Consider the following 14,864-nt stretch of genomic DNA (forward strand, 5'->3'; position numbering starts at 1 on the left):
ACTAGGCCCTATTTTGCGATTCGGCACTGCGTTACTTTAACGGACAATTGCGTGGTTATGCGACACTGTACCCAAACGCAATTGACGTCCTTTTTTTCCCACAAACAGAGCTCTCTTTTGGTGGTACTTGATCACCTGTGTGTTCCTGCCCAGCCTTGTGTGTTCTGGCTACTCCTATTATTCTCCATAATAATAATAATAATAATAATTAAAAAAAAATATATATATATATATATAATGGGAAGAGTGATACTGAACCCAGTACCCAGTAGGTGTGCAGATTCAGGATCTCCCCTCCAGAGTATCCAAGATATAAAGATGAAACTGTCAGGAAATATAACTCTACAGCATCTACCAAAATTTAAATATTGGCTTTGGGTGGACTGGTCTTCAGAATATTCAGTGTGCATTTTAATAGGGTCCATTTTTTATTACATTTTTTTATAAACCACAAGATTCCTAAATATAGAAATATGTATACCACATGTCTACATCTACGTATACCTTCTTTCTGTCCATGTCCAGTATATATTTTTTATGATCTATTTATTTTTATGCTATGTTAAAGGAATATTTGAAGACATTTTATAGATTTTTTAACGATCAAGTAGTACAGAGACTACTCAGTGCAATGTAAGCTTACAGCATCAAAGCTTGTAATTATGCTGCAAGAAATGTACATGAGCATGACATCACCTGTTATTATGTGCTCTTTGAATGCTTTGTGGGAAGGCATGGCTTTAGACAGAAGCAAGAACACAACACTCATTTCATTCATGTTCTAGTTAACATGTCACCATAGGCCATGCAAAATGTCGAGTGCCTATTTGTGATAATTATGGCTCTGTGATTACCCTAGAGAAGGCACTGCTAGAGACTCACTCCATCATTTTCTAAAAATACAGACTGCAATACCATCACTTAAATCACTAATTTACTTATGGAAACACAATGTTTGCTTGTGTCATTCGATTTCCTATATTACTTGCCTGCTAAAGACTTTATTTACTATACTACCAACAAATGGCATTACTTTCTATAAAAATGCAAGCAGCAATGTTGAGCAAATAAAAGAGACAATTAATTATAAATCAGCTTTCAGTATGGTTAAGTATTACAATAAAAAATTATCATAAAATAGTTGATACGGTTTGCTTATATTGCTATGCATGGCTTGGCTTCTTTTCCTCTTTTGCTAAAAACTCTTGCTGCTTCTCAAAACCTATGCACGTTGGACTAACTTTTATCGCTTCTGTACTGGACATTTTGTTGATAACAATCAATGAGATTTTCTGCTTAATTGCGGAATGAGTTATTTTTTTGGTTATAGAAATGACCCTACAGCAGTGTTAATTTCGTCAAGGAAAATATTTTCATCATAGCTCCATGTTTTCAGTGACAAAAACTAAACAAAAATAAAATTAAGTTTCAATTCAGATGACTAAAATACGACTGAAACTAAAATGGCATTGACTATAACTAAAATTAAAAAGAAATCTGATGTAAAAATTAACAGTGGTCATAAAGCAATATTCTTGTTTGATATAGATACCGATATTTTGGTCATTGGATATCGGTATCGGCCGATATTTTCGGACATTAAAATGTTTTTTTTTTTTTTTTTTTAGGTACTCCCTGTGGAGGGATCTGGGGGTCTAAAATACCCAAAACCCCTCCTCTGCACTGAAAAGCATTCAAAACGGCAAGTTTGGCTGTTTTGAATGCTGTCAGTTTTTTTAATTCGGCACCGAGTTCCCGGAAGTGATGTCATGACATCACTTCCGGGTTTTTACATGGAGACCCGGGTCTTCTCTTCGGTGGCGGCGGCGGTGGAGCTAGGATGCCCGGGTCTCCCGGTGGGAGGAGAGACCTGGGCAAGCTTCGGAGGGCGGGGGGAGGGGGGGATGTCCCCTCCCGCTCCTTGTAATGACAGTCGAGTGGCTTCTTAGCTGCATCAGTTGTCATTACAAGTCAGCCGACCGTCGGCTATGGACACCAGTACCAGGGTGATGCCTCTAGCTGCTGGCATCACCCTGGTACATGCACTTTCCCTAAATATCGGTAACCTCAGGGGCCGATTTCGATATATCGGGGAAAGTGCATATCGGCCCCCGATATATCGGTTTAGCCAATAATCGGTCGATCTCTAATATATATATACAGTTGTATTCAAAATTATTCAACCCCCACTGAAGTTGATTGTTTTGGCCAGTTTGACATTGATTTTGATCATTCAGTCATCCTGCTTACAATTAAGTCAAAGAGGCACGTGTAGGTCAGACAAATATAACATTTATAATGAAATAACCACAAATGTCTTTTCTGTGCTCACATCATTATCAGTTTTATTCAACCCCCAAGTGACATTCAATCTTAGTACTTAGTACAACATCCTTTAACAGTTATAACAGCTTTTAAACGTGAAGCATAGCTTGACACAAGTGTCTTGCAGCGATCTACGGGTATCTTCGCCCATTCGTCATGGGCAAAAGCCTCCAGTTCAGTCAGAGGTTCTCAATCGGATTTAAGTCTGGTGACTGTGATGGCCACTCCAAAATGTTCCAGCCTTTAATCTGCAACCATGCTCTAGTGGACTTAGAGGTATGCTTGGGATCATTGTCCTGTTGAAAGGTCCAACGTCTCCCAAGCCTCAGGTTTGTGACGGACTGCATCACATTGTCATCCAATATCTCCTGGTACTGAAGAGAATTCATGGTACCTTGCACACGCTGAAGCTTCCCTGTACCTGCAGAAGCAAAGCAGCCCCAAAGCATGATTGACCCCCCACCATGCTACACAGTAGGCAAGGTGTTCTTTTCTTCATAGGCCTTGTTCTTCCTCCTCCAAACATAGCGTTGATCCATGGGCCCAAACAGTTCTAATTTTGTTTCATCAGTCCACAGAACACTATCTCAAAACTTCTGTGGTTTGTCCACATGACTTTTGGAATACTGCAGTCGACTCTTCTTATTCTTTGGAGACAGCAAGGGGGTGCGCCTGGGAGTTCTGGCATGGAGGCCTTCATTACGCAGTGTGCGCAGTATTGTCTGAGCAGAAACTTCAGTACCCACATCTTTTCTCAGTTCCTCAGCAGTCATGCGGGGACTTTTCTCCACTCTACACTTCAGGTAGCGCACAGCAGTCGAAGTCAGCATCTTCTTTCTGCCACGACCAGGTAGCGTTTCAACAGTGCCCTTTGCCTTGAATTTGCGAATGATGCTCCTATGGTGTCTCTTGGTATGTTTAACATCTTTGCAATCTTCTTATAGCCATTGCCCTTCCTGTGAAGAGTAATCACCTCTTCTCTTGTCTTCCTGGACCATTTTCTTGACCTCACCATGTTTGTAACCACACCAGTAAATGTCTAGAAGGAGCTGAGTATCACAGTCATTTTAAAGCTGCCTAATTGGTGCTTATTAGGCTTTATTGCTGCTCCCTGACATCCACAGGTGTTTTCAATACCTTATTGAAAACACTTCAATGAACCTCTGTTCTTCAGAGTGGTAGTCTTTAAGGGGTTGAATAATTGTGTCAATGAAGAATTCACAAAAGAAACATTTACTACTGTATTACAAAACCCATTGATGTCATTTTAGTTGCATATGGTTCTTTAAGAAGTCCTTGTAGGATTTAATTCTGAATACAAATACAAATGTACACTAAATTCCCTAAAACCCTTTACAGCATTGGGGGGTTGAATAATTTTGAATACAACTGTGTATATATATATATATATATATATATATGATTTTCCTAGTCTGAGGGGGAACATGGTCAGGGAACTTATGGAGCACTTATTTTGGTTGTACAAGATGGATATTGCAAATAAATAAGTAAAAAGGTTTCTGAAGTTGTGGAGAGTGCCAGCTCTGAACTATTTGCTGGACTGTTGAGTCGGTCCTGCTGGATGCACCCTGAAGGAAATGTTTAAGTGAAACACCTGCCTTGTCATTGTGTGGTTATATTCAGTATCTCACAAAAAAAGAGTACATCCCTCACATTTTTGTAAATATTTTATTATATCTTTTCATGTGACAACACTGAAGAAATTACCTTTTGCTACAATGTAAAGTAGTGAGTGTACAGCTTGTATAACAGTGTAAATTTGCTGTCCCCTCATAATAACTCAACACACAGCCTTTAATGTCTAAACCGCTTGGAACAAAAGTGAGTACACCCCTAGAAAAAATGTCCAAATTGGGCCCAAAGTATCAATATTTTGTGTGGCCACCATTATTTCCCAGCACTGCCTTAATCATCTTGGGCATGGAGTTCCCCAGAGCTTCACAGGTTGCCACTGGAGTCCCCTTCCACTCCTCCAAGACGACATCACGGAGCTGTTAGAGACCTTGCGCTCCTCCACCTTCCATTTGAGGATGCCCCACAGATGTTCAATAGGGTTTAGGTCTGGAGACATGCTTCGCCAGTCCATCACCTTTACCCTCAGCTTCTTATATATTATATATCTATATATATGTATATATATATATATATATATATATATATATATATATATATATATACATACACATATATCGTATATGTACATATTATAGATTTTTTTTTATATAGGTGACCATATGACCTCTGCTCAAGGGGCTTAGAATGCTGGGGGTGGAGACTGCAAGGGAGATGTCAGCAGGAGGCAGAGATATAGCAGTACACTGATCTTTCCAGTGGATAGGTGTGCCAGCCAGCATAAATCTTGACCATTGGAGGACAGGCTCCCAGCACAGCCATAAAACTGACCATATTGGGACGGATGTTCTACCATGCCTATCAAGGTCAGTTTGAAATAGGAAAGCAGGGGGACTGGCAGGATTACCAGATTTTTCACACAAAGAAAGCAACGTAAAAATATATCATCATATAAGGAATATGAAATGTTGGGGTGACATACACTTTGGGTAAGTGAAGGGAATTAATGTTTTATGGTGGTTAGGGGAATTCTGGTATGATTAAATTAGTCCTTGATGCATTGAATTTGATTTAGTTTTAATTTAGTTTAATTGACAATAGGCAGTCTCAGCTAAAAAGATCTTCAACAACCTCAGTTTTTTTTTAATTCTGCTTATTTACCGTTTTCTTAATGATCTGATATATAGACATATATTAACTGAATTTTTTTTCCAGCAGCTTGAGTTTAATTAATCAAAAGTCAGAATCATACTGTTTACACCAAGGTATTACTTTTAACACATTATTACAAACATACCAGTATTTATGAAAAGTGTCGGCCTTAATGAAATCATAATTGGAGGCAAGGCTGTTATGACAAGTGACTAACTCTAAGACTACAAATTTAACAGTCACTATATTATTACAATCATATAATGTCTTACTTATTTTTAAATAATAATTATTACCTATTAGTCTTCTAACACGTACAGTAACTAGTGTGGCAATTATACTATCATCCATTTAATCAATTGAATATATCTAATAATCCAATCTCTTGTCTCCTGTTATTTTGCAAAGCACTGCACAAACATTGGTACTATATAAAGCCAGTTTTTTTTAATAGTAATCTTTACCAGCGACAAGATTTAGGTTGGTATGTGTTTTATTAGGAAGAATGGGAATTATCAAAGGTAAACATTTTTTTTAATTGGTCCTGTTCTACATTTTGTATATTAAAATACATGTATATTGTGCTGAAGACATACACATGATATCTATACAGTAACTAACACAGTACACAGAGGGCTGGAAAGAGCTACAATGCAGAATCCAGTGCCCAAAGATCACTTTCCAGGCTAGCCACTTAAAGGGGGTCTAAGTTCAGCCTCCAAAGCTGTTGCTAAGGATATGCTGGATAGCTGCTGTGTAAAAACAAGCTCAAGTAGCATCTTTGATTGAAATCACTAAAGAAAACATGCATATCAATATCTTGATTGCAGAAAAAGCAAAGTTAAAAAATAAGAACAAAAGGTTATCAAAAATATAGGTAACATTTTTCTCAGCAGAACTGAAGATAAGGTGTCCAACTTTCTAGGACACTAGCAAAAAAGACATGATAGCTTAAGATCTTTTTTTTTTTTGCCAGTGTCCCAACATTCTGAAGGCAGCAGTATAGACCAAAGGTTTAAGTATTTACTACATTTCTGTTTCTTCAATGGGTCTTAAGGAGAAAAACATTTTTTATTCTCTTGAAGTTTACTTAATAACTGAAGATTTGCTATGTTATAGTAACCCTAAAAAATGGTAATTTTTACTTAAGCAGTACTCTGAAAGATTTACCTTTTGGCTTCAATTTCTCCTACAGAATATTAATGCACTTCCTGTTCCTAGGCCCTCGGGCCTTGATCCTCATAGATCTATATACAGTATGCAGTGTGAGATAATCTAAAACGCTGCTCCTGATAGTTTCACAATCACAATAGCACAATTAGGGGCACACACCACATCCACTGATGATCTTCGCCACGCCCTTCTGATGCATTTCACTCTGACAGAGCCCAATCTGGGTGAAATGTGTTGGAGGGCTCTGTTAGTTCTTCAGCTGATGTGATTGATCTATGTGGTGTGTGCCCCCTAAATTTGCTTTTGTGATTGTTTCATTGAATGAGACATGTTCCTACAGTGGCTGACACCCACTGTGGTAGGAGAACTGACAGAACGATAACTGGGAGGCATTTGGGCGGCGCTATTTTTTTATATGTGGTGCTAGTTTCAAAAGACTTTAAGGAGGCAGTGTATAAATACTGTGTTACTAACTGTTCTCCGTGCCGCACAGGAAGTTGTATCTGTGAACCTGCAGTGCACGGATAATCCTGCTCCAGCTTTATTTATTCTTTGGCTCCCTGTTTTCTAAACATCCCCTGCTGCTGTTTATACGTTTCTTGATCAGACTATATCAGCAGTGGGAAGCTCTGGCATAAGGAAGCAAAACCCTAGTCCCTGTACACAAAAACACAGTGCAGAAAAAGGGATGGTAGATCAGTAATGGGGAAAAGATCAGCTGCCAGGAATCCATAGGCAATACAAGTGACTAGTCCACATGCCTTTTTTGGGAACAGCTTCCACTCTTCTGATCCTCTTTAAGTCTGTACCATATGTCAGAATTATTTTTGTTAAATATACAATTGGTAGGATTTACTAAAAAATTAGAATAATAAATATTGCTACAAAATGTCCAATACTTAATTACATAGTAAGTACTACACCCGTTTTGAGCAGATAAAATAATTCGATTTCTGGCAGTTTTTTACATGCCATTTGCCTTTCTTTTGCACCAAAACACAATTTTTTCCTTTCCTTGTCTGGCGAGGTGGTCGTCTTTTCCAGTTTGTGAAAGTGGTCTTCTCTCCTTTAATCCATTCCCAGTCAGCACTGTTGGCACCGTTAGTTAGACCTTCAAAAATAAATTTACTTGATTAATTTTTATTAGTGCAAAGGAATAGTTTTTATATTAACGGCCTGTTGCAGTTTCAAAAGAGTTGTTTATCATTCCTAGGTTCTGCTGTTAGTAAATAATTACTAGCATTTGCTACATGGCTTCCCTCCTCAATGGCATCTGTGTTTGATGAATATCTCCCTCTTACACAGACCTTACCAGTTGTGGATCTTGAGTGTGATACATATGCCCAAAAAACATAATTAAAGTACACAGGATGTGTTTAGCATGCTCTTTTTATTCTGTTTTTCAAAATTCACAAGGAACAGTTTGTAGAAACAGAAAACATAGTGCTAAACAGTGACCTTATATATGAGAATAAGGCCACCTTGGTAGGGCCAGGTTAATATACAGCACAGTTGGGGATAACCAGCCAATGAATGCAATTATAATGGGATTTGCGATGAACAAGGTTTCCTTATGAGAGAGAAAGCCGAAGGATGAAGACGTTGAATAAAATGAGCAAGAGAAAGGAAAAGAGGGTTTCTCAGGTGGCCTATGCGTTTGTGAGAAAGCACATAATGGCTACATAAGACATGATTGCTTCATTATGGTTCAAGCAATGAGAAATCAAAGTTATCTGATAGGAATTTACCAATCAACAGCGTCCAGATTTTGGTATGCTTGGTGATATGGTCTTATAGAAAAGCTTTGATTTTGCCATGAATCATGGCACGTGTGACACGATTCTTGACCTCCAGCAGACTAAGAGTTGGGGTTTTCCAGGCATCTCCCACTGTTTGTTCTCGTCTATGGTAGTTTGTAAAAGAAGTTTAAACTGAACAATAGATTTAACAAGCACCATGGGAAGAAGTTGAAAAACATCAGTCCAAAACCTGTGGCCTTCTGGACATGCTCCCCAGACATGTAGGTGCGTTCCCAGATCTTTGCAGGACTGAAAGCACACTGGAGGATAGTTGGGTACAAATTTAGAAATCTGTGCTGGGACCAGGTACCAGTTTTTAGAGTACTTTATATGTGGTTTACAGTGCAGCAACATTCACGAAGCACGCCAGCCAGATATCGGGCCACAAAAGCGTATTTTTTAAATAAAATGTTTCTATTTAACCCCATATTAACTCTTATGGTAAGAACAAAAAATCTGTTTTCTTTTTAGATCGTTAGGTACACTGGATCAGTAGCAATTCTGAGAAAATGTGGATGTCCAAAAGCATTCTAAATTGGGAGTGGGCAACACAGCAAACAAGTGCTAACGCAAAAAAAAAAAAAAAAAAAAAACTGGAGTCTGAATGTAGCGCAAAGAGATACCCAAAGGATCTTACACCCAAAGCTGGCATCAGATGAGACCTTCACAACCGAAAAGAAAGAATGCAGAGGGCGCACCAGCCTAGCGCATTACCTTTAAAACAATTTATTTCTTATAATCGTATGTTCATCATACGTACAAAAAATTTATAAAAAACAGACACAAAATAGAACAATAAGTCCACTGGAAATGTCCACTGTGCGTAGTTCGCTGGTACAGACTGTGGTTAGATGTAGACCTCTAAATACAAGTTACGCATTTCAGAGTCCCCCTTCCTCAGGGCTAGGCTGGTGCGCCCTCTGCATTCTTTCTTTTCAGTTTCCTTTGGGTTTCTCTGACCCGTTGAGAGTGGCAGCACAGCAGGACGATGGCAATACCAGCTGTCCTGTTTCTAGCTTTCCAAATCGCATAACAACCCCTCAAGCGCAGGAGCATCAATTCTCTTTTTCAGACCTTAACAACCACCTGGTAAAACTTAGAATACATGCAGACAGAAGACCAGGTGGCAGCCCTGCAAATCTGGAAAACAGTTGCCTGATTCCAAAAAGCCAAGCAAGCACTCACACACCTAGTAGTGTGTGCCTTGACTAGTAAGGGTGGAACCTTATCCTTCAGAGCGTAAGCTAGCAAGATAGCCTATCTAAGCCACCTACAAAAGATGGAAAGAGAAGCTGGTTCCTCTTCATGGGGACCATCAGGAATAATAAAAAAATAAGCTGTTTTCCTGATGGAAGTAGTTAAAGGCTACTGTAAGTACACCTTTAGGAACGTGTTACATGTTACACCTGTATTAAGTTGCAACATGTAACATGTGTTCCTAAGCACACTTCCACCACCCCCATAGTCGCAGAAACAGACATGACATTCTCAATGGACTATGACTGTGCTGATTAGCACACTTGAAGTCCAATCACACTTTCTCCAGCTTTCTAATGGAAACCCTTATAGAGGGCAGTAAGCTGTCTAGGACTCCTCCCCCGCCTGTCAGGCTGGCATCCATTGTGAGGATCTTCCAGGACAAAGAGAGAAGTGATTTTTGATGCAGTTCCCACTGTGAGAGGTGGTGGTACACATCATTATTTTGCTTGAGCATTACTTAAGAAGATCTGTTTGCCTACTTATATGGGGGATGTTTCCAAGCTGGTTTGGGATCCCATTTGAAGATTTTTGGCTGGATGCTCCCTTTTTGGCACTCAGTTACATTGGCACGGACAATTATTTATGGGAATTCTTCACCATTCGCGGTCCTGTCGTTTTGTGGTGATTTATCTCTTTGGTGGCAACTTGGACTCTTTCTACCTATGAAAATATGGCAGGGCACTGCGGGCCTTTCCTTTGGGGACCATCATCCATGGACCTCCATGTCTAGTGGTCAGTAGTGGTGTATATAAGGGTGAACTCCATTGTTGAAAATGTATGTAATGAATATATTGTTACTTCATATTACAGAGGTGGGGACAATTTTCCCTGAAGAAGAATAGAACTACAAGTTTGTATGTTATTTGAAACGCTTTGGATATTCCCTCCGCATGGGGACTCATGGGGTCTCATTAATGTATCAAGGGCACTCTGTTGCTCATTATCTATGATACTTTTTTATGTATATCACTTTTGTATGTTTATGTAGACATGTTTTGTACTTGTGTTTCAATAAACTGTTATTCTTTTATATTTTTTTGTATTTTATTACCTTTAAAATCCCAGTTTAGAGGAGACATTTTTTTGTATATTTGGTTACTTATAGGATGGTGGCAATTTCTACCACCGTTGACTTGAGATGCTTTTTATTCAAGAGAGAAATGATTTTCCTAAATTCAGAGCTGGATTCCTGATCCACCAGGCCATGGATATGGATAACCTAATCTTCAGTGTAAGGGGTTGTTTAGAGACCTAACATTTTTGTCCCAAGACAACAGAATTTTGAGTTGTAGAATTCTGAACGGGAAATAGGCAAACAGAACTGCCTCTAATAAGACTACTATCAGTCTCAGAACTCTAATATAAAATCTTATAGTCAAACAGCTCCAATAGTGTAAGGTCTGAACCTGGGAATGGACAGATAGAAGTTTTTCTTGAGGAAGAAAAAACTCTGGCCTGAGTTGTACAGTTCCAGTACAAGACTGAGATACTCAAGTCAGTGGCTCAGTTCCATCACCAATTTCTGAAGGTTTAGGATCCAACCAAACCTTTTGAGGGTCTAGAGTCTCTGAAAAACATTGTTGGTCAGGATCTGTGCTGACTGTTTCCAAAAGAGGAGATCATCCGGATTCTGTATTCTAAGAACTTAGTAACGCTCGTACAGGGGTTAGAACCTTCAAAAACACTTGGGGTGCCAAGGACAGACCAAATAGTAGAGCTACAAACTGGTGAGGGTGAGCACCTATAGCACCTATGGAAAGATAGGGACATGCAAGCAAGCATCCTTGATGTCCACAGAGGCCATAAAATATCCTGGTGGTGAAGGGAGGCTATCACAGATTTGTTGAATTTAATGCAAAACCCTTGGACTCCTTTTCACCTTTCCACTGTCAGAACAATGGCAATGACTCCTTGACTCAAGAGATTTGCCAGAGTTGCATGGAGATTTTCTAATCTCTGTGGAGACACAGGCAAATAGAACAGCATGCCGAGTGATGGTGCAAACATTTCTAACTTGTAGCCCAGGGACACTATGTCCAATACCCATGCACTTAAGACACTTCCTGTCCAGGTGTTCATGAAAGATAACAGACGTCCCCCCACTCTGTAAAGTGGGGGAATCCATTCATGCTAATGAATATGTATTACTTTGTTATCTTATGTAATGGCAAAGTTATTGCCAAATAAACAGGCCGATAGAAATGTAAAAATTACTCTGGTCCATAGGCAGTGTATAGGTGTGAGGGCTGCATGGGTTAAAGTTCCCCTGTTGACATTAATCATTTTTACATACAAAGGCAACAGTACAGACTTTACTAATAACTCAAGTTCAGCACTGATTTCAGTTTGCTGAAAAACCTCTGCAAGTATTTACAGTGAATGTAAAGTCAAACATTTTTTTTTCAGATTTTAGTACAATTTGGAATGGTTACAACCTATGTCAGGTTTTTTATGCTGTCTGGGGAGTCCCTGTTGGGGAGATTTGGGCTCACCATTGATCCTGGGAACCACTGTTTATGGCAGGCTTTTACAGAAGATCCCTTGAAATAATTTTCATGTCCATGTCTCAGAGAACTCCTGCTCAATTAGTACATCTCTAGCTCACTGCACATATGTGTGATCAGTAAGTTGTAAATATAATATTAGATAAAAGAATAAAGAATGTAGTGTATCCAACATATGTAACACCTTGAGCAGATGGCAGTCCCCTGCTTTTAAAGAGAAAAAAAAAAAATAATTGGAAATAATAAGATAAAAATGTCCAAAAAAGAAACACTAACAGTGAAAATTGTAGTGCCCCTTACATTGGTGGTCAGAGAAAAAGTGCCTTCTTATATTGGTAGTTGGTGTAGTGGTCCCATACATTAGTGGCCAGTAGGACAAGCTTGCATTGTTGACCAATGACCAGTGGGAAAACTGCTCCTCTCAAAAACAGCTAAAAATATAATTGATATCAGTGGTTACTGGGAAACTCTTCATTGCTCAAGGAAGCCCTTGCAACCTCTGGAGGAACCTCCTCCTCTTCTCGGGTCCCTCTTCTGTAATCCTGGCCCCTCCCTCCTGATGAGTGCCTCCACTGCAAGCAGACACTTGTGGAAATTGCGGGACAGAGAGGGATCTCAGGTAAGCGTTAGGAGGGCTGAGAGGGGCTGCTGCATACAGAAAGCATTAAAATAAAAAACCTTCTGACTTTACGACCCCTTTAAAAACACAGTATATAACTCTCCTTCAATACAAAATACAGAATCTCACAAAAGTGAGTACACACCTCACATTTTTGTAAATATTTTATTATATCTTTTCATGTGACAACACTGAAGAAATGACACTTTGGTACAATGTACAGTAGTGAGTGTACAGCTTGTATAACAGTGTAAATTTGCTGTCCCCTAAAATAACTCAACACACAGCCATTATGTCTAAACCCTTGGCAACAAAGGTGAGTAAAGTGCAGTGCAAATACAGCGCAAAGATCAGTGATAAAACTAAAATATCAATATTAGTGATGAGATTCTAGAATGCAGCTGTTCATAAATAATGGTGAACCCAAAATTCACAAATGCAAGAAAATATATCACAGCGCAAAACAATAATGATAGTGAATCATATGCAAAATAATTATGGTCCTACTACAATAAAAACTCATAAAGTGCACCGTGCAAATATGTGCAAAAGAGGCTGAAGTGTAGAAACCATGTAAACATAAGCAATGATAAATAAGGTGCCAGTCCAGATAAAATAGTTCTTGAAGATCTCAATAAATGGTAAAATATAAACAGTCCCAAAAATGGGTCCCACGAAAGTGCTGGAGTGCCAGGAAGAAAGTGCACAAACATGCAATCTTTTCCGGTGCAGTGAGCAAGTGCCGGTCCTCCCCCTTTGGGTGTTCACTTACCAGACAACGATGACCCCTATGCTGTATACTCTCAGAGTTTGTTTTTAGCATTTGCACAATAAACACCTTTTATCGGATTTACACTATGTGAGCATCCTTTTCTCCAATACATGTATCGGGGTATTTACATCTGTGGAGACACATCTGACTTGGAGGAGTTTGACAGTCGGTTCCTTACTAGGACATAAGCTCTGTCGATCTCTATAGCTGTACAGCATAGGGGTCATCGTTGTCCGGTAAGTGAACACCCAAAGGGGGAGGACCGGCACTTGCTCACTGCACCGGAAAAGATTGCATGTTTGTGCACTTTCTTCCTGGCACTCCAGCACTTTCGTGGGACCCATTTTTGGGACTGTTTATATTTTACCATTTATTGAGATCTTCAAGAACTATTTTATCTGGACTGGCACCTTATTTATCATTGCTTATATTTACATGGTTTCTACACTTCAGCCTCTTTTGCACATATTTGCACGGTGCACTTTATGAGTTTTTATTGTAGTAGAACCATAATTATTTTGCGTACGATTCACTATCATTATTGTTTTGCGCTGTGATATATTTTCTAACAAAGGTGAGTACACTCCTAAGTAAAAATGTTCAAATTGGGCCCGAAGTGTCAATATGTTATATGGTCACCAATATTTTCCAGCACTGCCTTAACCCTCTTGGGCATTGAGATCCCCAGAGCTTCATAGGTTGCCACAGGAGTTCTCTTCTACTCCTCCATGACAACATCATGGAGCTGGTGGATGTTAGAGACCTTGCGCACCTCTAACTTCCATTTGAGGATGCCCCACAGATGCTCAAAAGGGTTTGGGTCTGGAGACATGCGTGGCCAGTCCATCACCTTTACCCTCAGCTTCTTTAGCAAAGCAGTGGTCATCTTGGAAGTGTGTTTCTGGTCATTATCATGTTGGAATACTGCCCTGCGGCCCAGTCTCTGAAGGGAGGGGAACATGCTCTGCTTCAGTATGTCACAGTACATGTTGGCTTTCATGGGGTTCCCTCAATGAACTGTAGCTCCTCAGTGCCAGTAGCACTCATGCCCCAGACCATGACACTCCCACCTCCATGCTTTACTGTAAGCAAGACACACTTGTCTTTGTACTCTTCACCTGGTTGCTGCCACACATGCTTGACACCATCTGAACCAAATATGTATATCTTGGTCTCATCAGACCACAGGACATGGTTCCAGTAATCCATGTCCATAGTTTGCTTGTCTTCAGCAAACTGTTTGCAGGCTTTCTTGTGCATCATCTTTAGAAGAGGCTTCCTTTTGGGACAACAGCCATGCAGACCAATTTGATGCAGTGTGCGGTGTATGGTCTGAGCACTGACAGGCTGACCTCCCTACCCCTTCAACCTCTGCAGCAATGCTGGCAGCACTCATAGGTCTATTCCCCAAAGACAACCTTTGAATATGACACTGAGCACATGCACTAAACTTAACTTCTGTCCTGTTAAACAGCTGTATGGTCTTGGCCACTGTGCTGCAGCTCAGTTTTAGGGTCTTGGCAATCTTCTTATAGTCTAGGCCATCTTTATGTAGAGCAACAATTCTTTTTTTCAGATCCTCAGGGAGTTCTTTGCCATGAGGGGCCATGTTGAACTTCCAGTGACCATTATGAGAGAGCGATAACACCGAATTGAATGCACCTGCT

General features: G+C 39.7%; 1 protein-coding gene across 1 annotated transcript in view; it reads right to left on the reverse strand.

Annotated features, from left to right (window-relative positions):
- Window positions 1–6,365: 6,365 nt before the first annotated feature.
- FREM1 (FRAS1 related extracellular matrix 1) overlaps window positions 6,366–14,864 on the reverse strand; it is a 226,311-nt gene continuing 217,812 nt past the window's right edge. Inside the window, exon 37 of the mRNA XM_082264047.1 lies at window positions 6,366–7,332. Within this exon, the coding sequence (XP_082120173.1) occupies window positions 7,161–7,332 (172 nt within the window). The 3' untranslated portion in view covers window positions 6,366–7,160. The remainder of the gene's footprint in view (window positions 7,333–14,864) is intronic.

The sequence above is a fragment of the Pelophylax lessonae genome, assembly GCF_965119305.1.
Source record: "Pelophylax lessonae genome assembly, chromosome: 1".
Classification (NCBI taxonomy): Eukaryota; Metazoa; Chordata; class Amphibia; order Anura; family Ranidae; genus Pelophylax; species Pelophylax lessonae.